The sequence below is a fragment of the Periophthalmus magnuspinnatus genome, chromosome 17 (genome assembly GCF_009829125.3).
Source record: "Periophthalmus magnuspinnatus isolate fPerMag1 chromosome 17, fPerMag1.2.pri, whole genome shotgun sequence".
NCBI lineage: Eukaryota > Metazoa > Chordata > Actinopteri > Gobiiformes > Gobiidae > Periophthalmus > Periophthalmus magnuspinnatus.
Window position 1 is genome coordinate 1,069,327 of NC_047142.1, and position 25,312 is coordinate 1,094,638.

The window sequence follows — 25,312 nt, forward strand, 5'->3', positions numbered from 1 at the left end:
TATTTTGTCTGCCCTGAGTATTAATTGAGGAACCTTTCTACTATGCCACAAATGTTTGTAAACCTTTATTATTAATTAAAAAAAAGAAATAAAATAAAAAAAAAACTTTGCTGAGGCTAACAGCTACATGCTAACCAATACCTATAACACGGTTGTTTAAAGTCCAAAAAGGCCGTTTAAAACACAAGATCCTGCGAAATGATTAAATAACTTTGCGGTTTATAGTCTCAGAGTTTAAATAAAATGATAGGTCTTGTGGTCATTATTTACCACAGTTAACCCTGAGCAAGCTTTCAAATATTTAATGTTTTTTCAAGAAAATCAAGAGAAAAATGAAAAGGACATTTACTTTCAGAATTTACTTTGAGCTTTCTGAATAAATCTATTCTGACGTTACACTATGGTTCTGTAAAAATGCACCTTTTAACAATTGTCTTTCAATTGACAAAAATTAAAAAGCCATGCTACGTAAATAATTATAATTACGACATTAAAGTGACGTAAAGTTCATGTAAACGTGAGTAATCCCCCCGTGAGGGGCCATGATGTTTTGTAAAAATATACAATTTCTATTCAAAAATTTAGATCAATGAGGGGGTCTTTCTCATATTGCCCAGCCCTAGTGCTCACCCTAGAGTCAAATGATCCAGTTCAGTTATAGTCTGGAAAAATGGCTCATTTAGGAAATCAGAAACATGTTTTTAATCCAGTCACTGCTTCATGAGACCTGTACATGTCTTTGGACAAAGTCTGTCACTTAGGAGCTTAGATCTAGTCTCCACTTGTGTTAGTTTACATTCAACTAAAATCTCAGGACTTCCTTAAGCTAATTTTAGCATTTATTGATCAAATTTCAGTTTAAAAAAATAAACTGGAAAACAAAGACATTTCTTCAGCCAATTTTATTAACAGTTTGATGAAACAATGACACCTTCCACTGTCATCTTTAGGACTGAGGCTCCTGAAAAACAAGGACATTGGACAGACTAAACTGAGGAATAGAACAGAAAGTGCTTATGAATAAAATGTGGGATCAGAAACGCTTCGGTCGAGCTTTGTCATTGTGTCGTGCTGAGAACAAACTGCGGCAGAGCACTTCAATTCGGCCTTTTGTTTACATCATCTCCCAAAAGAAAAAGATGCCAACAGTTACCATTTAATCTGAGGAAGGTTCAAGTTGTACAGCTATACCATCGAGCAACCTGTGAACAAAAGGAGCAAATGACAGTCATAAAATTTGTAAACCAATTCAAGTGGTACGGTGGCAGCTGAAAAATCAACACCAATGGTTTCATAGTGGGGGGGGGAAAGCAAATATTTGTTATCTTTTGAATGGTACATGGTTCTCTAAATGGCAACCAAAAGAGAAAATCTTACTGAAAAACATAAGATTAATTTGTACAGGATTGGCATCGAGGTTACACATGTTATAGAATTTCACCTTTTAAGTGTCTGTCATTGAAGCCCCCGCCGTCAACTGCCGCAAAGATCTCTCTGCACCGGCCCCTTACGGATCCTCCTACAGGTGGTGGGTGCACGGGAGGACGGCCCCACCACCAGACACTCGCTGATGAGCATCCACCTCCAGGATCTGTCCTGCCATGGGCAACTCTACCAGGGACATGAAGCCTCAGACAACATGGCTCCCGGGATCATTCGGGTGCTCAAACCCTTCCACTACTTTAAGGTGGTGATTCAAGGAGGAGTTCTGGGCATGTCCCTCTGGAAGGAGACCCCATGGAAGACCCATGACACACTGGACATGCTGGAGGAAGTGTCTTCAAGTGTAAAAAAAAGCTCTCCCAGAGTTGCCTGTAACAAAAGAGAACAGATGTTAGCTTTTTTCAGTTGGTTACACTGCAATTGAAGGTTTCTAAACTAGTCTCCAGATCAGAGTTTACGCTTCAATAGGTTTTAGTCATGTCTGATCCCAAACAGAATATTCTGCAGGACAGGTTCAGTCGGCCTTTTGTTTCATCACATCAAGAGAAGTTCAAAATTGAAAAAAAAAATTATATATATTCTTACCCAAAAAACAATGTGTGCAGAGTCCATCGGTCTGGGAAGAGAGGTAATGAGCTTTTAATGAATTAATCAATCTAATTCTCATTTTTATAACTGATTATAAAGCAGCAAGATCCATTTAAGCTCATTTCCAAACTGTACAACACTTGGATCATGAAACATTTATACTTGTGTACATTCAAAGTTTCCTTACAGGTGGTGGATTTTAAACTATTCTCTATGAAAAAGTGGGACACACCAGAGCTGAGATGGTAGGAGGACTTTTAGCAGTTTTGCTTAAAGGAAATAAGTTGACACTATCACAATTTAATGATCTGATGACGAACCACCACACAAACATAACATTCATACTCCAAACATGCAAAGGAAGAGGTTTTCTGCTAATATATAAACTAAACTATTATCAAAGACATGAATCAAAATAACAGCGTTTATTCATTTCCTAAAGCGTCATCGGCCTATGCATTTTACTTATGTTTTTTCACTCGTAATGATTAGAAATAAACACTAACACGAACACAAGAAATAAATACATAATATATTAACATTTAACATGTAACCAGCTCAAAAAGGACACGTTATACCTGTTTTTACCGTCGTTTCCTGACAAATCCGGAGTGAAAACGTCTGTTAGCTGAAACCAGCATTAGCTCCAATTTAAATATTTCCTCCACCAATCAGAGCGCGTCTGTCACTTCTTCTATGAAACACAAGGGCTTCATTTTAAACTGCGCCATCTATCGGCGCGGCACTGAACAATTTGTGATAAAACCAAAACAAATCTATTTTATTACACATATTTTAATTTAAAACATTGTTCTAAAATTGTGCTAGTGTTATTTTAGATTTAAGTGTTTGATAACATACATCCTATACAATTTATAACCTGAATTTTAACCTGAATATCACGTGCACCTGTTATAGTGTCTGATCGAGTACTATTTTTTTTTCTTTCTATAAATAAATAAATAAACAAACAAATAAATACATTTTTAATTAGCGTCAGCCGGAAGTGGCGTGCGGTCACGTGGTTTGATTTTCAGATAAATTGAGAGGGAGCGTCATTATCGTCCTCTCTTCCTCTTTGTGTTGATGTAACGCGGCTGTGCTGAGGTTTAGACTAAACTAGAGACACATGTGAGTATTTAATGGCGTAAATCATGAGCGCCGTTGACGTTTTAATGGCAGAATGTGTTTGATTTGCTGTGATTTGGAGTCGAGCTCCTGTGTTTGTTTATCTTGTATTAATCTGGATGAAAAGGGAACCTCGTGGTGCAACATAAGCTTTTTTTTTTTTTTTGCGAAACCTGTGTCCTTCAAAGTAATATTTAGATTTAATTTTATTAGTAAGTTTAATCAGCATCAGTGTTTTATCAGTTGCATTTTTTTTTTTATTTAAATGTGCAATATAAATAAACTTTAAACATACTTAAGTGTGTATCTGCCTCATCAGTAAAACTGCTTTGCTCTTGACATGCAGATCTGACATTTTTAAATTATTTTATTTTAATGAATTTAAATTTTTATTTTTTATTTTGAGCACATTTATCAGATACACTTAATGCACATTTCACAAATTTATTCTTTTATATAAGCTCAAAAAGGAGTGGGGGAAAAATGGCTTAAATCCTCCCCTCCCAGTTGACTGTGGTTCAGACCTTGTGTGTTCACTGTGTGCAGCTTTATTCAAAAACCTGTTGAAATGCACTTTTAACATTTCCATTGTGTTGCTAAAATATTCACCTTTTAACCACTAGAATATTAAAACTCCTAAATGTCAAACTAATGATGATTTGCAGTCCGTGTTTCACCTGAGAGCACATGATTACAACCTTTACTGCACTGAACTGTTTGACTGCAGACTTGAGTGTGATTTGTGTGTTTTTTGGTTCATATTTGCTCATGTTGGTGCATTTCTCATTTCAGACACTTGGGGATGTCGTGTGGAGGTGCATCTCTCTTGGAGTGGGTCGTTCTGAACAGTTTGTGTTCTGTTTGGTCCTGTTCTGTGGAGTGTTCACTTAAACTTTAAATAAAAAAATTGGAAGATCTGTTTTGTCTTTTTGATTTAATGGTTTTCACTAATTTTTGAATGAACGTTTAAGAGCTGTTCTTTGGGTGTGAAAGGTTTGAGTTTTATCCACAAGGCTGAGCTTGTTTTGTTGTTTTTTTTTATAGAAAAAAATTCTTACAAATGTGTATCTGTTATAACTGGATGAACTGTCACTGGAAGAATACTCTGAAAATGCATTTAGTTACAGAATACTGCATTCAGTGTTCTGATATATCGTCTAATCAGAGTACTGTGCTGTATACTTTTACAGAGTCGTGTTATATTCTAGAGTAAAAACATGAATGGCTTTATTTTGTTCTGCATTTGAGACAAAAATCCCACCAGCCTCACCTCAAGAGCTGTGTTTATTCTCACTAAAACTACATGAGCAAGTACTAAGTATTACTTTGACTTCAGAATGGCACCACATAAAAAGTAAATACCAGAGTACGATACTAGATGAGTATTCAGATGCATTCTGGGTACATGTGTTCAGTTTCTTACCATCAGTGGCTGCAGTTTTATGTTGGTCAGTAGAGGGCGCCATTGGCCGACACCACACCCCCCATCAGCAGATCAACATTCTAAATGTAAATATTTCTTATCACAAATAAGGACAAAATGTGTCAGTTTTGTCATGTCCAGCCTCAGATCTGATGCTCAAACTCTTGGTGCATTTCATTCATCTTTTCTTTCACCAAACAGTGGGTCTATTGTACTTTTCACTCTGGAGACATTGGATCTCAGTCAAGTCCAACGACTTAAAGCCGAGGTTGAACAAGAGACACAAGTGTCCAGTGTGTGGAACCCAGAAGAATGTGTCAGGAAGAGAACAGCGAAGAGAACAGCGGCTCAAAGACACAAATACTGAGGAATACAGAGAGATACAGAGAAATACAGAGAAATACAGTCCAGACATGTCCAGACCTCAAACCTGCAGAGACTGTATTTATTAGTATGTGATCAACACGCACACACACACACACACACACACATATGGGATGTATCACCGGAACATAACTGAAGTGGCCTATATCAAGAAATCCTACCATCCCACCTATGTCTTCAGAAAGAGCTGGACTGAAGGACAGAGGCTCCTGGAGCCTGGAGCCCCAGAGCGAGGCCCAGATCCACCACATCAGACCCAAGTGTAGAGACTGTGAGGCTCCAGACCAGCACAGAACTGCAGGTGTGAGACGCTACAGGAAAACATACATGGATATATATATATATATATATATATATATATATATATATATATATATATATATATATATATATATATATATATATATATATATATATATATATTTATATGTGTGTGTGTGTGTGTGTGTGAAGAGACGAGGATGTAAAAGTCTGGTTTTATTGATGCAGATAGAACAATTTCATGCTTTATCTCACACACACAGGGATTATGTTTCATTTACAAATCTGTACAAATCTGTTTCCTTGTGCTCGTCCTTAATACTGAACAGTGTAGAGAAGACATCTCAAAGTAACTGTTTCTCCAAAGCCATTCTTTTTCTCTCTGTCTGACATTAAATCAGACTAAACTTTTTCTGTTTTAGGTCAATTTGGATTAACAAAATTATTTCAATTTGTTAAATATCAGAATAATGAGGAGGATTTTTACTACTTAAGTTGGAAGTTTACAGACAGTGAGATTATTATGACTTTAATACTTTTTATACTTTAAACAATTTAGTAAAACTCAGATGATGATGTCATGTCTTTAGAAGCTTCTGATTGGTTTATTGACACATTTGAGTTAATTAGAGACAAACCTGTGGATGTGTCTGAAGCTCACCTGAAACACTCTGCTTCTTTGTGTAACATCATGAGAAAGTCAAAATAAATCAGCCAAAATATCATGAAGTGAACTGTGGACCTGCTCAAGTCTGGTTCATCCTCGGTGCAGTTTCCTCCTGAAGGAGCCACGTTCATCTGTTCAATTAAACACGAGTATAAAGACCATGGGACTGTCCAGCGTCACACCGCTCAGGAAGGACACGTGTCCCAGAGACGAACGAGCTTTGGTCTGAAATGATCAACACAAGAACAAAAGAAAAAGACCTGGAGAAGAAGCTGCTGAAGCTGTAAGAGTGTGTCATTATCCACAGTGAAACGAGGACTGAGGACATGGACTGAAAGGACACTCTGCAGGAAGAAGACATGACTCCAAAAGACACAGAAAAAAGGACACTCTGCAGGAAGAAGACATGACTCCAAAAGACACAGAAAAAAGGACACTCTGCAGGAAGAAGAGGCTTAAGGATAACAAAGAGGCTTAAGGATAACAAAGAGGCTTAAGGATAACAAAGTGACTTAAGGATAACAAAGTCAATGTTTTGGAGTGTCCATCACAAAGTCCTGATCTCAGTCCTGTTGAAAATGTATGAACAGACCTGAAAAGGCCTGTGCGAGTGAGACGGACACAAACTGGACTCAGTTACACCAGTTCTGTCTGGACGAATGGGACAAAACTATTGTGAGAAGTTTGTGGAAGGAAATCAAAACATTTGACCCAAGTCACACAGTTTAAAGACAATGGGACAAATACTAATGAAATGTGTGTAAACTTCTGACTTTGAAGAAAGTCGTGAAAATTTGTCTTAAAAATCCTTCTCTCATTATTCTGACATTTAACAAATAGAAATAATTTTGTTGTTTGGTGTTTAAAAGCTCAGGGCTAATCAGCTCTGTGGGAACTAATGACCACAAGACCAAACATTTTATTTAAATTCTGTTTCTGAAAACATTTAAACTGCAAATTTATTTAAACATTTAGCAGAATCTTACAGAATTTAAAAAATGCTTCTTTTTTTAACTTAAAACAGTCGTGGACATGGCTGCTCATCCTCGTACCTTTGAACTCTTTGAAAAGTCTGTGGGACAAATCTTTGGGAAATGCACTTGAGGAACCAGAGCGTCGTGGATGTGGGCGGGGCCGTGGGCGTGGATGTGGGCGGGGCCGTGGGCGTGGATGTGGGCGGGGCCGTGGCGCTCCAGAGGCTGCAGTCTGAATAAATACATGTCTTTTACCATAAAAATGAGGGTTTGGTCGATCACAGTTCAACATTCTGTGGCATGAACTTTGGTTGAAAACAAAAGTATCTTCAGAACATTTTAAGCAGATCGACATTTGAAAATAATCAGTCAAATCCAAACATAATTCTTTTATCCGGTGTTGTCCTCAGTGGGCGTCGAAACGCCTCCGTTGCCGTTGGAAACCACATTATTCAAACCTACGTTAGACTCGGAGTTGGGGCTCCGTCCTTTTTTTGTGCCCTGGTCCAAAGACGTTCCTTCTAAGAGCCGCGCCATGAAAGCGAAGCCGTTCTGTCTGATGTACGATTTCCCAGCGAAAGTGTAGAGAACAGGGTTAGCACAGCTGCTAATGAAGGCTAACGCTGAGGTGACCGCGCGACTCGACTGCCAGATGTGGTCCAAGCTAGAAGACAAACGATACATGTTCAAACTGTTAAAGACCTGCCTCTGTGTGAGGCCTCAGTCCACGTCTGAGCCACAGGAAAAGCCGAAAGTGAAATCTGTCACTGGACAAATCGACGTTTGGCTGATCATCCATCCTCAGCTCTTTACTCTTAAACCTTGTGTCCAATATTGTGTCTTAAGCGTTGAGGTGAACTTGTAACTTCTCTGTACAAATGCGACACAGTTTTATTTTAAGATGTCACACTTGAACCTGCCTCTTTGGTCACAGGACACAGCTCTTATAATCCATCTTTTCAGTGACTGCAGCATCTTTCAGTGACGTACTCTACCTTCCTGTGAACAGCTAAAAGTCTGTCCATTTATGACCTTGTATGGACACTATGTAAAATATGACAGTATCTTTCTCGGGCTGTACGTACGAGGAAAAACTCCCACACACAACACAAGGCTGCTGTCTGTAAATTCATTCATCTGATCAGGCTCTTCACAATTACATCTGATCAGATATAAGGTTATGTATTTGGGTTTTTTAGAGTTTTTTGTTCCTGCAGGAGGAGGGTCTGAGGACAGGGGGCGCTCTGGTTCCTGCAGGAGGAGGGTCTGAGGACAGGGGGCGCTCTGGTTCCTGCAGGAGGAGGGTCTGAGGACAGGGGGCGCTCTGAGACACTTCTCCGTTTGTTTGTTTCTGTTTCAGTGTTGATTTTCTAACTTTCTGTTGGTTAAATCATTTCTCATGTTCAGCCCAAAAACTCTAAAACTTTTTGTCCAGTTACAGATTTTACTTTTGGCTTTATTTTTTAAAGACCCACTGCGTAACATTTCAGCCAAAAACACAACCAAAAATAAAACAACACAAACATTCATGCATCTCCTGTTTAGAGGTGACCTTTGACCTTTTGCAGATAGAAAACAGACCAAACTGTATTTTTCTGTGCTGGTTTTTCATGACTCTGAAACACAGGGATAAAGACGCACTGTGTAACTTTTCTCTTCATGATGATGTTATAATTTTGCCATGAATGTTCCACAGTACGACCGTCTCTATCACCATGGAGGTTAGATCTGTGGAGAGGCGACCCCGCTCACATTTTCAGCAACAAAATCACTAGTAACTGAGTAAATGCAGGACAGATACATTTAATGCCATACTGTGGAACATTCCAAGCAGAAGCAATAACAAGGGCCTGGAGAGAGCAGGGAGCAGACACCAGGAAAGTTTCACGGTGCGTCTTTAATAATATAATAATCTCATAATAATCACAACCAGATTATAAAGCCACACTGAGGAACATTCGCGGCAAAATGATGGGTTTCCACAGAGACAAGCAGAGCAGTTTCATAGTTTAATGTTTGCGTGTTTTGTTGGTGTAAACGTCTGTACGTACATTTCTCGTGTCTTTGACTCTTCAGGATACCACTCTGCCGCCACCTTCAAAAACAACAACAACAACAACAACAACAGCAACAATAACACACATTTAACTGTTATTGTTTTTTTCTCGTCTCAAATCCTCAAACACACAACTCTCCAAACCTGGATCATGTTGATGACGTGATACGGGAGCCAGAATATTCCAAAGGTGACGACGATGGCGAGGATGAGTTTTTCGCTCCGGACTTTCTTCCTGAACTGTGTCTGTCTCAGTCGCCTCAGGATCAGGACGTACGAGGTGATGATCACAGCGTACGGAAGAATGAACCCGGACACCGTCTCAAACGCGTACTGGAACCTCACCTGGAACGCACACACGTCACACGACACGGAAACACCACACCCATGTGTCCAAAGAGGCGTCGCAGCGCCCTCTGCTGTCGGCAACGGGAACGAACAATGAAAAACAAACAAATGAAGCTCTGAAGAAACATGAACGCTACGCTAACAGCCACGCTAACAGCCACGCTAACAGCCACGCTAACAACAACGCTAACAGCCACGCTAACAGCCACGCTAACAGCCACGCTAACAGCCACGCTAACAGCAACGCTAACAGCAACGCTAACAGCCACGCTAACAGCCACGCTAACAGCAACGCTAACAGCAACGCTAACAGCCACGCTAACAACCACGCTAACAACCACGCTAACAGCCACGCTAACAGCAACGCTAACAGCCACGCTAACAGCAACAGAGAGGCCGGAGTGAGCACAGGGTCAGAGAAGGTCAGAGGGTCAGAGGAGCAGAGGAGGGAGAGGGGCAGAGGAGCAGAAGAGCATAGAGTCAGAGGGTCAGAGGGTCAGAGGTCAGATGCCGCAGACTCACGTGCGTCGCCAGTGTGTGGTTGGGCACACACACCATCCTCGGTTTGCCCATCTCATCTTCGTCGATCCTGATGTTTCTAAAAACCAGTGAAGGGATTGAAATGATAAAAACCAGCGCCCACATCCCGACCACCACTCGTTTGGCGATCCTCGGACTCGCGATCAGAGAAACTTTAGTGGGCAGCAGCACGGCGACGAGGCGGTGGAGGCTCATGAGCGTGATCAAGAAGATGGACGCGTACATGTTGGTATTGCACAGGTAGAACACGCCTTTACACATCACAATTCCAAAAACCCAGGATTGTTTGGCGAGGTAGATCACGAAAAATAAAGTAAGCGCCATCAGGAATCCATCGGCACACGCCAAGTTCAGAATGAGGAACGTGGTGACGGAATGGCGGCGGATTCGCGCCAAAATGCTCCAGACGATGAAGAGGTTTCCGGGTACGCCGACGAGGAAGACGAAGCCGAGGATGAGGGCGCCCAGAGTCGTGGAGAAGTCATTGCTGACCAGACTGTCGTCCTCCGGGTTTGGGTCCGTGGTGGAGATGAGGGCCGGGCCGGCGGTGGGCGTGGCCATGGTGACGGAGGTACAGGAGCCTGCAGGGACAAATCAGAATGACAAATGTGTGATGTGTGTCATACAGGACAAGGCCTAAGGACACAGTGTTTCTGCCACTGCCCAAGTTACGGGTCATATCTGTGAAGAGGGGAGCCCTGTGAGAAGTCAAGATAGGTAAGGTCTGTGGAGATGCAAGGCGCTCCCAGTGAGGACTTGTGTTTGTCCTCACTGTGCAATAAACACAATCAAACTCAATATAACATGCTCAGTCTGTTTGGGCTAAAAAGTGACATACTGTGGCTTTAATCTCACTCAAAATGATGTTTAAAACGTCTTCATTGTGTTGAGTAAATGTGAGTTTTGTTTTGATGCAGAGTCACCGCAGAGACTCACCGGACGGAACCAGTAAATGAAATAAACTCAAAACAGACACATCAGACAGAAGTCACCAGAGATCAGAGCCACAAGGAACAAAATGAATCAAACTGTTCAAAACATGCTCCAAAAAACAACGTTAAGATCATTATTTTACTGTAAAACTACTTTTGGTTTGTTTTCCCCCTGAAACAGACCTGGACTTGTGTTTTGTTTCATTCTCACATGTTTAACACACAAACTCTGCAGATTTAGGCTGAGTTCTTCTCTCAAACTGAAAAAAAACACTCTGTTCCACCTTGTGATGTCATCATGTGGCAATACAGGAAGTGCTCCACTGTGTTTTTAAACTCCACCTTCGCTAGAATCATTTGTATCATTTCCTGGAGTTTTCACTTATCTCGACTGAACTAAAGGTAAAAGGAGGAGTTAAGGTGAAAACTACCACTTGATGACATCACAAGGTGGAGGTGGAACAGAGCGTTTTGAGCTTTGGAGACGTAGAGAGACGAATAATAAAGGGACAAAACACAACTCCAGGTCTGTTTTTGAAGAGGAAACATCATGAGAACATGACTTAAAGCCACAGGAGTCAGTTTGTGTGATACTGGACCTTTCATGTCGTGTCATTGTCGTCATATTTTCAGAGGATTGTTCCTTATTTGACTTGAGTAAATACGGCCGTACACTTTTGATTGTATCAGCGTTTTGTCCTTTTGGGTTTAACGGCAGACGACAGCGTTACGAGCGGTGGACGACAGGTTTTCCAGTGCGTCTGAAGAGTCTAGACTCCGTAAAAGGCCAGATACTTTTATTTACGAAACTTAATTTAGTTTAAGGTTTTTCAGCCCTTTGAGCCATGGAGCCGTCTGACAAAAACACACATGGACAACGCTGAGACCACGTCCATGTGAGAGAATGGTGTTGCACGAGGACACAACAACAGTTCTCCCTGGTCAGAGATGGAATTGAACCATCAACCTCAACGTTGTACTTGTGTTTGAGGTCAGTACGTCATCCGCAACTCACATTATTAAACATATTATGCAAAATCACTGTTTATAAGATTTTATGAACGTATTTTTTGACTTGTCCATGTTTAAATAATCCTGTATTTTCCTCCATTTGAGTGCTCTGAAAATTGCTGTTTTCACCTGCCCCCTGTCCCCGCCCACATCCTGTTATAATTTACACATTTTAAATCACAATATTCATCTAAAATCACTGAATAAAAGAAACAAGTCCAATGGAGCTGACGTCGCCGTAAACGTCGTCACACTAAAGCGCCTCATGCTGTAGCGCCCCCTGTGGACAGAGGCACGTCACACTAGAGCAGCACGTTTAAAACATTTGTACCAAAATGACGACGCGACGCTGCAGAATCCTACGAGTATCAACGATTAAGAAAATAAAACTGGAGAAGGAAGTGCGGACATCACAGTGGGCGTGGCACAGTGGGCGTGTCACAGTGGGCGTGTCACAGGGGGCGTGGCACAGTGGGCGTGTCACAAAATGGCGTCTTGAAAATAGTGGATTAAAGATTCAAACTCAAACATGAATCAGTCCAAATAAAACTTCAGAGGCTCAACCAGAAGAAACGACTGAAACAGGAGAAACATCTGAACAGTTTGAACACGTCTGATTTAAATTAAATTGTTTGTTGTGGTGATTTGTCGTACGACCATCAGTTCTGAATCTTTTAACTCAAACTGTCCTGTTTATTATCTATTATTATCATTTTTTTTCTCTGTATTGCTGTTTATGAACAAATGAACAAACTATAAAATGCTGATCTATTCAAAACTCAGAGGTTTATATTTTTATTAAAGGTGTTCTGTGCTCAACGCTCACACTCAGGACACACTGGACACATAAATCACTGTCTGACTCACTTCAAAATCTTGAAAAACCTCAACTTTCCTTCTTGGCTCTTCTGCTCGTGACCTGCCTGATCCCAGTCTCTTAAAAAGCTTTTGTCAGACTCGTTAATGTATAAATAATGTGTTTTAAAGTTCATTGCTCATAAAAAGCTTTGTTGGTTTGTAGCGCTGATGCTAATTGTCCCATTTCAGATCCATTGTGGCGTCGCTCTCGCCGCACAGATCCGAGTGTGAGCTTTATTTAGAGCGAGAGAGTCTGTGAGTAACACTGAAGTGAAAAACATCATGAATAATCCACAGACGCTCCACCAATCCTATGAGTTTATTCAGTCTATGCATTAAAGACGCACTGTGTAACTTTTCTGTCTGCTCGTCACCAGGGACGATGGAGCTTTGCCTGGAGTGTTATGACATGAAATAAGTTTAACTATTTACAGACGTGTGGAGACAGTGATGTGTTAAACGACATAGAAGCAGATTTAAAGTCCGGAGTCTAAACACACGGAACAGAACACACTGGTGTCGCCCGGGTCACGTTAAAAAAACAACCCGCAACAGACGAAATCCGTCAAGTATCGTCTTTATTTTTTACATTATTCTCTCTGTTTTTGTCTGTAAAACCCCTCACCACACACTTTATACACTTTTCTCACACAGGCGTTAACATTTTCTCACATTTCTCTCTCGTTTAAACTCTCTCAAAGTTCAAACCTTCGTCGGCGTCTTTGTCGGTGCAGAACGTTTCATCGACATTGTGGGTTTTGTCGGGGAGAAAACAAATTGCAAACGTACAGCACTTCAGAGTCACACTGAGATCCAACGTTTATGTAAATTTGTCTGAACACATTCTGTACTGGACAGGAGACACGGCATGGAGGAGACTGATGGACAATGGTCTACAGTCCAACAGCCAATCAGGACGCACGACACAATGGTCTACAGTCCAACAGCCAATCAGGACGCACGACACACTGGTCTACAGTCCAACAGCCAATCAGGACAAAGAACACAATGCACGTTCATACGGTGTAAAAAAGGCATTAAAAAACTGCATGAAATAACATTTTAAAACAGTGAGACGGTGAGAGTTGAACCGTGACATCGTGACGGACTTTACTGTTATGGAAGTCACAGTGAGAGCTCATCCCACGGATCCGGAACAAAATTTCCCGTTAATTTTTCTCATACACTCAAACTGTTACCTCACACTTAATGCGACAATGTGTAACTTTTTAGGACTTTATTGCACTGAAAAACATGCGTCCTCACTGTGAGCGGCTCGCATCTCCACAAACCTGACTCTTATTTGTCCTTCTCCTGCTTGTTTTCGTGGAAAATTTGTTCCTTTTGCTATAATATTCCACAATATGGCATTAATCTTATCTATGTCCAAGAAGAATGTTCTGAAGTGTGGCTTTAACTCTATTTATATGGAATCACACAGATGTCACCTCCAGAAAATGACATACTGTAGCTTTAAGTTACAGGGGGGGGGGGCGATGTGGCAAAACATTTATATTGTGATTTTATTGGAGCCAGAAAATAATTTAGATTTGATCACGATTCATGTGGATTTTGTATTTTTTCTTTTGCTTTTAAGAGGTTAAAGGTCATGTGTGAAACTACAGGAGAATCAGAACAAGTCAAACAAAAGCGCACAAACACACACACCTGCACAGGTTTAAAACATTCAAACTGGAGCAGGTTTATTCTAAATGTTTATCTCACTTTATTAAACTGCTGCAGCGGCTCCAGTGTTTTCTGTGCTTCAAATGGATTCCATTTTTGGGAAACAAAATAACCAAAAGCTGCTTGTTTTCAGTCCTAATGTGGCAGTTTTTAGACCGTCTTGAGATCCTGGATTAAAGTCTCTTAGTTCCTTATAAACTCATTTATACATTTATCCGGTGTTGAACATAGAGCTGCATTTAAGAGAAAAAGACTGAATCACGACGACGACACGACCAAAAGAGCAGATTTTTATCACCAACTCATGTTTCTACTTTTATTTTAGCTCAGGACTGAGATGAGCCGTGACTGTTTAAACATCAGATCAATCCAAATGGCTCAGTTTAAATCTAATATTTATTGGCTAATTTCAGCCTTTAGCAACATATTTCCACCGAATCAACGAGACACATAAACGGTAAAGAATTCTCCTCCGTCACGACAGGATTTATCACTTCAGGCTAAAACATGTCACATTATGATTATGAAATCTACAAACTGAGCCACAAATGTTCAACTTCCTCATTATTTGTTTGGAATTGGCTCCACAAACTCGCTGTACTTTATACTATACTAGTACAGTTTGTATATTATATTAGTACAGTTAGTATACAGTACGATACAAACTAATCAAACTGTACAAACTTTACGGCTTTAAGTCCAAGTGACTCACGTCTTTGGGGTTAAATGATCCTGTGAACTCGACCTCTCACATGTTTAGCTCGTGCAAAAACATAAACATTAATCATTATTATATTCACTTCCTGTTTATGTGACATTGGATTTTGAGGAATTGTTTCCACGACAAGAATATTTTATTTTAATGTTTAATTTCTATAACAACACGGCAAATTTACCCCCGTCTCTTAAACCTCTGGACACTGCTGTTTCAGGCGACGTCACATCCACAGACTGTTTATATAATGTTTATGTAGCTAACATGCTAACTGCTGCGTCCAAACAGGAAGTGATCGTGGGCGCAGTTCCGGCTCCATTGAAAAACTGTCCCCAGGCTCATTTTGGTCTTAAATGTTCGTATTAACCGGCTCTTCCCGCTCAATGAACATTAATAAAAGACAAATCAGGCGCCTTCTTTCCCCGAGGTCGCTCAACAGGTTTGAGTGACAGCGCCCCCTCCCTGCCAAACCAGTGGTGCGGGCGGGACGGGGCGTTACCTTCGACGTCCTCGCTCCTGATTGGCTCTTTGGTTGCTATGATACTCGTGGTCCGTCATCACATCATATTTATATACATACTGTGGAAATACAGATTTTTGTTTAACTTTTCAATATTTCATGGTAAAGTTCAATCTGCCCAACGGGGAAATCTGGCTCCTCCCCCATCTGGACGTATGACATCATCACCGTCTAGAATCTGAAACCCGCCTCTCGGACAGAAAACTTCAATGACACAACAGTAAACGGTGCTTTGACCTCACAACAATGAGGTCCCCCAGTTCAATCCCCGGTCCGCGTCGGGTTTTTCCATAGTGAGTGTGTACGATTCCCCCTGTGTGGAGTTTCATCAATGAACAGACGCTCAACAGACTGATGTTATTTTCAGCGCTGGTTTGTCCAAAAGCAGAGGACGAGTGCAGTATAAGTAAAGGACGGAAAACACAAAGTATAAACAGGAAACCTCAAATTTAAAGGTGCACTATGTAACTTTTCTGATGTATTTTACGTTTCCATAGAGATGTTGTGACTTTGCACAGTGTGGCGTTTGGCAGTTTACTCAATTACTGTTTTTTTCTGCTCTGAGAGGGGCTCGCCTCCTCACAGATTTAACCTGTAATCTCATTTGATGGCGTCATTTTCTAGAATCCAAAGAGACAGACACGTTTATTGTCAGAAAAAATGTCATGATGCATCTTTAAAAAAGCTTAACTCTTTCACAGCTCTGGTTAAATTTGATCATTTACCAACTGTCTAATAATCAAGAACACGACAGAACGCAGAAGAGTCACTGGAACTGAACCTTCTGATTATTACGAACACGACCCCCAGTAAACACTTGACTGTCCTGATTATTGTGAGCACAGAATGTAAACCTGACTCCTGCCACTCAAAGCTGTGAGTGTTTCCCTGAGAATGTGTCAAAGCCAAAGCCGTACGCACATCAGCAGGTCCAAACACGAGCCACACCTCAGAGCACCAAGGAAAACCATTCACCTGGACGACTGAGAGTGTGCCAACCCCGTACTCACGTCAGCAAGTCCAAACACGAACAATACTGCAGAGAACCAGGAAACATGATCTCCCATTCTTCAACATCCTGGTTTAGTCCGGGTTTAGTCTGGGTTTAGTTCTGGTTTAGTCCAGCAGGAATCATCAGATGTTAAGACTCCAAAGCTCCTGACCTGCACGAGGGTCCACCCCAAATCCATGTCTTACACTTGTCCTGCTCTTCACAGTCCAAAGCCTCTCAAAGCTCCACACTAGAGTCATTATTCATTCATTTCCACACTTGGTGATGCCCTGGGGCAGACTGACGGAAGCGAGGCTGCCAATCTGCACCATCGGCCCCTCCGACCACCACCATCATTCACACACACACCACTTTCATACTAGGCAATGTGGGTGAAGTGTCTTGCCTAAGGACACAACAACAGAACTTGGGACTCGATCCTCCGACCTTCTGGTTGGGACCAACACTCAACCACTGAGCCACTGTCGCCTTAAGGAAGGAGGTCAAGGACGAGTGAGTGTGAGAGCCACAGTCCAGGATGAAACATCCAAGATCCAAAAGTCCATCAAAGACAAGCCCCAACAGACGACGAGCTCAGTGTCTCAGACAGAGGAGGAGGAGGAGGAGGAGGAAGAGGAGGAGGAGGAGGAGGAGGAACCATCATGGAAGGACAAGCTCCTGCTCGGGACGCACCACCAGAACAGAACTGAAGAGGCTCATATCAAGAAGAGAACTGGACTGAAGGACAGAGGCTCATCCTGGAGCACAGGAGCCTGAAGCACCAGAGTGAGGCTCCTGACCAGCACATAACTGCAGGTGTGAGACGCTACAGGGAAACAAACATGGAGCGACATAACCAAGAGGAGCCAGAGTGAAACATCTGTGCAGAGAACAGACTGGAGACCCCGAGGTCAAGGTGGAAACACCTCCAAAGGTCGTGGAGAATGAGCCAAGATCCTGTGGGACAGATACAGACAGAATGGACCAACGAGACACTGTGGAGAAACAACAGAGCAAAGAACCAAGAGAACATCAGGAAAAAGGAACGAATAGAGAAATACCAGGGGCTCAAAGAAGAGCAGGAGAAGGTCTGGAAGGTGAAGGCCTCAGTGGAGCCCGTGGTCATCGGACACTCGGGGCAGTGACCCCCAAACTGGAGGAGATCCCAGGAGAAACATCAGACATCTCAGTCCAGGAAAGTGCAATGTTCATATCTTGATTTACAGACACAATAGTGAAATAAAAACCCCAGGATCATGTAGAGGGTTAATACGAACATTTAAGACCAGAATGAGTCTGAAGGACAGAGACAGAGAGAGGACAGAGGAGACAATAGAAAGTGAATTGGAGCCAGAGTCGATGGAACAGGAAGTGTGACATCATCACTTTTGTTCAGCATGTGTGTGCGTGTGTGTATCTGTGTGTAGGTGTGTGTGTGTGTGGGGGGGGGGGGGGGGGGGGGGGGGCAGAACACAAACATTCAGTGTGTTCTGCCTCAGAGCTTCAGTTTTATCCTTTTGTCTGTTTCATCTAAAATCAGAGACACTTTATATTTTTGTGACACTTCGTTCACTTCACTGAATAAAGTCCATGGATGTGGATCAGTTCGTCTAAATACTGCGTCGTTTGTGGTTCATGTTAAATTGATGTTTGTTGTTAAAAATGACTCTACAAAGTCACGTCTGCTGCTCACGTAATGATTAAAAAATAATAAATCTGAAATATGTTATAGTTTAGTCCTGTGTTTGAGTGAAGAAGTGCGTCATATGAACTTTAAATCTAACACAACATAAACTGTGTCTTACCCAGTGCCCAGGGTCTGTGCACTGGTACTTTTGATTTACTCATACTCTGAATACTCTGAAGGCAAAGTATTTTACATCAGCACTTGATCCTGTAGTTTTATGTTTGAACTGTACAGTTTTAGTGAGAATTTAAAAAAAACACAGCTCTTGTGGTGAGGCAGGTGTGATTTTTGTCTCTAATTAAACACGAATAAATAATAAATAAATGCAGAATAACAACTCTGTGCAAAAGTATTAGTAGTAGTATTCAGTAGTATTCAGTAGTATTCAGAAGTATTCAGTAGTATTCAGAACGCAGTACTCTGATTGGACCATGTGTCAGAACATTTTTAAAGTGTTCTTACCTGTTCTTGTTTTAAAATCCCTTGTGTCTCTGTAGCCCTCTGTCCTCTGTCCTGTCCTCTGTCCTCTGTCCTGTCCTCTGTCCTCTGTCCTCTGTCCTCTGTCCTGTCGTCTTTTCTCTCTCCTGTCTTCTCTTCTTCTGTCTCTTCTTCTCGTCTTGGTTGTTTTCTTGTTGTGACTCCTGACTGAGGCGTTGCATACTTTTCACACAGGCTCGTACTCGCGCTGAACGCACTCAGTCGCCACGGAGACGCAGGAGGGGGAGTGGTCACAAACTCTCACCGCAGGAGACAGAGGACACTCTCCTCCACACGCCCAGTATCACTTTCACCGTCGTCTGTGTGGAGCCCTGGGGGGAGCGGGTTGATGAAGCATTAGCGCTGTTGCCATGGTGATTAGTCATTTAAAAGATAATACTGTGTCTGACTGAGTAAAAGATTTTAGTTTAATTGCGGCTCTAAAACTTTTACACCAGACACCACCAAAGAAAAGATTTGGCTTTTTGAGTAACACCAGGACTAAACCAGGACTAAACCAGGTCTAAACCAGGACTAAACCAGGACTAAACCGAGACTAAACCGGGACTAAACCAGGACTAAACCAGGACTAAACCAGGTCTAAACCAGGTCTAAACCAGGTCTAAACCAGGTCTAAACCAGGACTAAACCAGGACTAAACCAGGACTAAACCAGGACTAAACCAGGACTAAACCAGGACTAAACCAGGACTAAACCAGGACTAAACCAGGTCTAAACCAGGTCTAAACCAGGTCTAAACCAGGTCTAAACCAGGACTAAACCAGGACTAAACCAGGACTAAACCAGGACTAAACCAGGACTAAACCAGGACTAAACCAGGTCTAAACCAGGACTAAACCAGGACTAAACCAGGACTAAACCAGGACTAAACCAAGTCTGAGTCCTGTCTGAATGAGCTCACGCTCCACAGTTTGAAACTCACTGGTTTAGTTTTATTTGAAAGGACAAAGTGCAGAGACATTAAGCCATAAAAACATCGACTTCAACACCGGATTCTAGTGAAATCACTAATGTCCATCTGCAGCCCCCGATTTACACGAGAGGATGCAAGTACAACAATAAAACACACACACACACACACACACACACACCCACACACACATACAACAGGAACACACACAGATACATGGGAGTGTCTGATAGTCTGATATCAGATAGATAGGGGTGATATGGGGGTGATATCAGACACATGGGGGTGATATGGGGGTGATATCAGACACAGGGGTCGTGTCTTGTGACCTCGGATCATTAACACTGATAAACAGACAAAAAGTCTTTACAGGTGAGAGCTGAGATGGTTAAATAAAGGAAATATTCACATGTACGAGATTAAAGCGTCATAAAAACACTGTCACATGTGTCCAGAGGACGTGTCCAGACGACGGGTCCAGGGGACGTCCACACGTCCTGTAGTGTCGCTGTGGTTTAGGTCAATCTAGTGAGAGGAAGAGGAGTGTGAAGAAAAAGAGTCCAGGACATAAGATAAAATCAGCTAAACTTTTTCGTTTCGCTAGCACTATGCTAGCACTATGCTAGCACTATGCTAGCACTATGCTAGCACTATGCTAGCACTATGCTAGCACTATGCTAGCACTATGCTAGCACTATGCTAGCTCAACTGCAATGTAACATGGTCCTGATCTCTTGTCCACAGCCTCTGAGGAAAAGGAGTCTCTGTGCAGATCGTCCACATGAGTCCACTCAGTGCGGCTCAGGGTGCGGCTCAGGGTGCGGCTCAGGGTGCGGCTCAGGGTGCGGCTCAGGGTGCGGCTCAGGGTGCGGCTCAGGGTGCGGCTCAGGGTGCGGCTCAGGGTGTGGTGCTAAAACAGTTGCAGCATTAAAGGTACAGTGTGTAACTTTCTGGATGCAGCTCGGCGTGATTCTGTGGAAATATAAACTCTGAGTCAGGACACATGTTCAGTGCAATAAACATCCATCCATTTTCTTCCTCTTATCCGGCGCCGGGTCGCGGGGGCATCAGTCCGAGCAGGGACTCCCAAACTTCCATCACCCCAGACACGTCCTCCAGCTCCTCCGGTGGGACCCCAAGGTGTTCCCAGGCCAGAGAGACATAGTCCCTCCAGCGTGTCCTGGGTCTTCCCCGGGGCCTCCTCCCGGTGGGACATGCCCAGAACACCTCCCTAGGGAGGCGTCCAGGAGGCATCCTGAGCAGATGCCCGAGCCACCTCAGCTGGTTCCTCTCAACGTGTAGGAGCAGCGGCTCTACTCCGAGCTCCTCCCGTGTGACCGAGCTCCTCACCCTATCCCTAAGGGTGCGCCCGGCCACTCTGCGGAGGAAGCCCATTTCAGCCGCTTGTATCCGTGATCTTGTCCTTTCGGTCATTACCCAGAGCTCATGACCATAGGTGAGGGCAGGAACGTAGATTGAGGTAAATCGAGAGCTTCGCCTTCCGGCTCAGCTCCTTCACCACAACGGACCGATACAGCGACCGCATCACTGCAGACGCTGAACAAGACCCCGAGATACTTGAACTCCTCCACTTGGGGCAGAGACTCTCCACCCGGAGAGAGCAAACCACGAGAACCATGGCCTCGGATTTGGAGGAGCTGCCCCCCCCCCCCCCCCCCCCCCCCCCCTTTATTCCTGTCCTGAATAAACAAACAAAAAAGTTTTGTGACACAGATACAGGCAGAAAAATACAGTTTAAAGACTGTTTCCCTTGGCCTTGGTATGAAGAAATATATAAATATATAAATATATAAGTATGTAAATATATAAATATATAAGTATGTAAATATATAAATATATAAATATATAAGTATGTAAATATATAAATATATAAATATATAAGTATGTAAATATATAAATATATAAACGTGTCGTCAGATGTTCACCTGATGAAATGTTGCAGAAACAGCAGAACTTCACTGTAAAACTTTAATATCGTCCAATTGTCCCATAAATCTGTGTCTGACTTTACGCCTCCTCTGGTGTTTTCTGACTGTGATTGGCTCGGAGCACAAAGCTCATGTTGAAGGCTCGTTTGGCTCGTTGCTCGTTTGGCTCGTTGCTCGTTTGGCTCGTGGCTCATTTGGCTCAGGCGTCGCTCAGATACAGTAACGTGACGCTGCTTTCTCTGTTTCAACAAGTCTGAGTCTTTCCAAGAATGTGGCTCTGAAGAACTCGACGATCCCCTGAGTCTGTTAACAACAGAGTGAGATCATGTTTGTTTATTTATTTGTTCTTTTTTATGGCAAATTAAAGCCTCATTATGGAACATTACACTAAAATAAATGCATGATTTTTTTTTTTTCTTGCACTGAACATGTGTCCTGACTCTGAGCCGGCTCGCATCTCCACAAACCTGACTCACCTTCTGTATCCATATAAACATAAACATGCACGCAATATTAGTAGTAGTAGTAGTAGTAGTAGTAGTACGAGTGGTAGCAGTAGTTGCTGGTAGGAAGTAAAGTCACAGTACAGTGATGGAAAAATACTTGTATACTTGTATATTACTTGTATAATAAATATATTTAGTCACAGAATACTGAATACTGCAGTAAAATGTGTTTTCTGTTCTGACACACAGTCCAATCACAGTACTGTGGACAGTAGTAGTAGTAGTAGTAGTAGTAACTTGTGCAGTAGTTGTGTTTTCCAACAGCTCCCTCTTGTGGCGGGTGTCTGCAGTAGAGTCTTTCACACAGACACAGGTCACTTCATGTTTTTAGTCTGATGATGCTCTGCTCCACCTTGTGATGTCATGAGGTGACACAGAGCATTTTGACCTTTGACCCATTTTGTGACACGCCCACTGTAACACGCCCACTGTGACACGCCCACTGTGACACGCCCCCTGTGACGTCCGCTCTTCCTTCTCCAGTTTTATTTTCTTAATCGTTGATACTCATAGATTCTGCAGCGTCGCGTCGTCATTTTGGTCCAAATGTATAAAAACGCTCTGCTCTGGTGTGACGTGCCTCTGTCCATAGGGGGCGCCACAGCATGAGGCGCTTTAGTGTGACGACGTTTACGGCGACGTCGGCCCCATTGGACATCGCAGTTTTCTAACACATCAGCGGATTTGTTTGTTTTATGAAGTGGTTTTAGATGAACATTGAGATTTAAAATGACCCACAGAGATGAGAACCATAGAGACTCAAGCACAGTCGGGCTGGTTTAAAGCTCCATTCCGGGTAAAACTGGATGTTTCATTATTTTCACACTTTTTGCTAAACTCTGTGACTGAGTTATGAGATTTGAGAGAAGTGTGTTGCTGAACGACACAACGACACGACGAGGATCAGACTCTGAGCGATTGTGAGAAAGAGGAAGTGGAGGAGGAGGGGCCACGCGGGGGGAAGTGCCACGTCCAAATAAGGACAAGGGGCGGGGCCTGACTCACTCTACTGTTTATTTAAAGTTTTTCTGAGTGAGACAGAAGAGACTGCCCCAAATAATGAGAAACAGACGGAGAGAGAGGGGGAGGGGAGGAGAGGAGAGGAGAGAGAGGAGGAGAGGAGAGGAGAGAGAGAGGGGAGGAGAGGAGAGGAGAGAGAGAGGAGGAGAGGAGAGGAGAGAGAGAGGGGAGGAGAGGAGAGGAGAGAGAGAGGGGAGGAGAGGAGAGAGAGAGGGGAGGAGAGAAGGAGAGAGGGGAGGAGGGGAGGAGAGTAGGAGAGAGAGAGGGGGGAGGGGAGGAGAGAAAGAGAGAGAGAGGGGAGGAGAGAGAGAGGGGGAGAGAGAAAAGAGGAGGAGAGAAAGAGAAGAGAATGGAGGAGACAGAGCGGGGGAGGGGAGGAGAGGAAGTAGAGAAGGAGAGGAAAGAGAGAGAAAGAGAGGAGAGAGAGAGGAGGAGACAGAGCGGGGGAGGGGACGAGATGTAGAGGAAAGAGGAGGAGAGGAGACAGAGAGGGGGGAAAAGGGGAGAGAGAGAAACAGACGGACAGAGTGGGGGAGGGGAGGAGACGGAGAGACGGAGAGGAGAGAGAGAGGAGACAGAGAGAAAGAGGAGAGAGAGGGAAAGGGGAGAAAGAAAAACAGAGGGAGAGAGTGGGGGAGGGGACAATAGGAGAGAAAGGAGAAAATGAGGAGGAGAAGAGACAGAGAGAAAGAGAAGGAGAGGAGAGAAAGAGAAGAGAGAGGAGGAGACAGAGAGAAAGAGAGGAGATGAGAGAGAGAAAAGAGGAAGCGAGGAGACAGAGGAGAGAAAAAGGAGAGAAGAAAGAGAGGAAAGAGAGAAGAGGAAAGGGGAGAGAGAGGAGGGCAGGAGACAGAAGAGAGAATAAAGGAGAGAGAGAAAGAGGAGGGCAGGAGCAGGACAAAAGGGGAGGAGAAAGAGAAGTGATGGGAGGAGAGAGAGAGAGTAAAGGGGAGAGAGGAGGAGGAGGAGGAGGAGAAGGAGTGGAGATGAAAGGAGGATGAGGAAAGAGCCATGATGAAAAATGAGCAGAATTGTTTGTTTGTTTTAAAATGTTAAAAATGTGCAGACGTCACAGAAGAAGAAGAAAAGAAGAAGAAAAGAAGAAGAAAAGAAAAAGAAGAAGAAGAAAAGAAGAAGAAGAAAAGAAGAAGAAGAAAAGAAGAAGAAAAGAAGAAGAAAAGAAGAAGAAGAAAAGAAGAAGAAGAAAAGAAGAAGAAGAAAAGAAGAAGAAGAAGAAGAAGAAGAAGAAAAGAAGGAAAGAAAAAGAAGAAGCAGAAAAGAAGAAGAAAAGATAAAGAAGAAGAAGAAAAGAAGAAAAGAAGAAGAAGAAAAGAAAAAGAAGAAGCAGAAAAGAAGAAGAAAAGATAAAGAAGAAGAAGAAGAAAAGAAGAAGAAGAAAAAAGAAGAAAAGAAAAAGAAGAAGAAGAAAAGAAGAAGAAAAGAAGAAGAAGAAAAGAAGAAGAAAAGAAAAAGAAGTCACACAGTCAATCCACAAACAAACAGATATGAGATTATTTAAGATTATTTAAGATTATTTAAGATTATTTAAAATTATTTAAGACATTTTAAACGTGATCTAAACGAGGCCTGTTTCTCTGCGTCGTCACAAACGTCGTGTGGATTTAAACTTTATTCTGAGGAGTGAGTTTTTATGAGGGAAAAGGTGAGTCAGCAAATAAAACACTCAAAGGTAAAAATAATGAGGTTAGATTTTCAAACTATGACTAAACACGAGGCAACGCCAAAGTAAAGAGCCAAAAACCTCCTGAGACGAGCTGGACGCAAAAATGTGACAAAGCAGAAATAAAACCCCGAGGTGTTTGCACTGAGTTTAATAATTCAGGTTAAAGACGTTAAGGTTAAAGACGTTATTCACCAGGTTTGGGCCGTTCCGTGTGATTCTCCAGGTCTGACAGAAACTTGTAGGACTGAAAACGTCTTTATTATTTGACGATGTTGGAGATGCACTGACACGATACTGGTTTTGCACTGAAAAATGTGCAAATCGAGTATCGGTTCCATAATATCGGTTCAGTCCTTTCGTTGCATAAGTTTGTTTACAGTTTGATTTTGGTCCAGATCGTCTCATAATGTTTGAACTTTTCTTCATCCAAAGCTTCAGCCTGACGTAGAAATAAAAAATATAGAAAAAAACGACTGGATCTGAGACATTTTCCGATATTTAAACTCAAAGGATTGATCAGTATTGGCGCTGAT

The 25,312-nt window shown here is 42.5% G+C and overlaps 1 protein-coding gene, 1 long non-coding RNA gene and 1 other non-coding gene across 3 annotated transcripts; all 3 read right to left on the reverse strand.

Annotated features, from left to right (window-relative positions):
• Positions 1 to 957: 957 nt before the first annotated feature.
• LOC117384661 (uncharacterized) lies at positions 958 to 2,660 on the reverse strand. Its single transcript, XR_004542514.2, has 4 exons — positions 2,610 to 2,660; positions 2,029 to 2,059; positions 1,442 to 1,812; positions 958 to 1,202 (listed from the first exon to the last, which is right to left on the reverse strand). It is a non-coding gene; the product is annotated as an uncharacterized LOC117384661 (long non-coding RNA).
• Positions 1,027 to 1,131, reverse strand: LOC117385870 (small nucleolar RNA SNORD89). Its single transcript, XR_004542608.1, has one exon. It is a non-coding gene; the product is annotated as a small nucleolar RNA SNORD89 (small nucleolar RNA).
• A 2,771-nt stretch (positions 2,661 to 5,431) lies between the features above and the next one.
• On the reverse strand, positions 5,432 to 18,841 carry ltb4r2b (leukotriene B4 receptor 2b). Its single transcript, XM_033982760.2, has 5 exons — positions 18,675 to 18,841; positions 9,795 to 10,393; positions 9,069 to 9,269; positions 8,920 to 8,963; positions 5,432 to 7,532 (listed from the first exon to the last, which is right to left on the reverse strand). The coding sequence occupies exons 2-5, from the start codon at positions 10,371 to 10,373 to the stop codon at positions 7,259 to 7,261; spliced, it is 1,098 nt and encodes a 365-aa protein (XP_033838651.1). The 5' UTR covers positions 10,374 to 10,393; positions 18,675 to 18,841; the 3' UTR covers positions 5,432 to 7,258.
• Between the last annotated feature and the right edge of the window lie 6,471 nt (positions 18,842 to 25,312).

Excerpts from the sequence above, each read along its gene's own strand:
- ltb4r2b (XM_033982760.2), bottom strand. The coding sequence starts at position 10,373 with ATGGCCACGCCCACCGCCGGCCCGGCCCTCATCTCCACCACGGACCCA. Across the intron at positions 8,964-9,068 it reads ACGTCATCAACATGATCCAG|GTGGCGGCAGAGTGGTATCC; the intron begins GTTTGGAGAGTT and ends TTGTTTTTGAAG. Across the intron at positions 7,533-8,919 it reads GAGTCAAAGACACGAGAAAT|CTTGGACCACATCTGGCAGT; the intron begins GTACGTACAGAC and ends TTTGTCTTCTAG.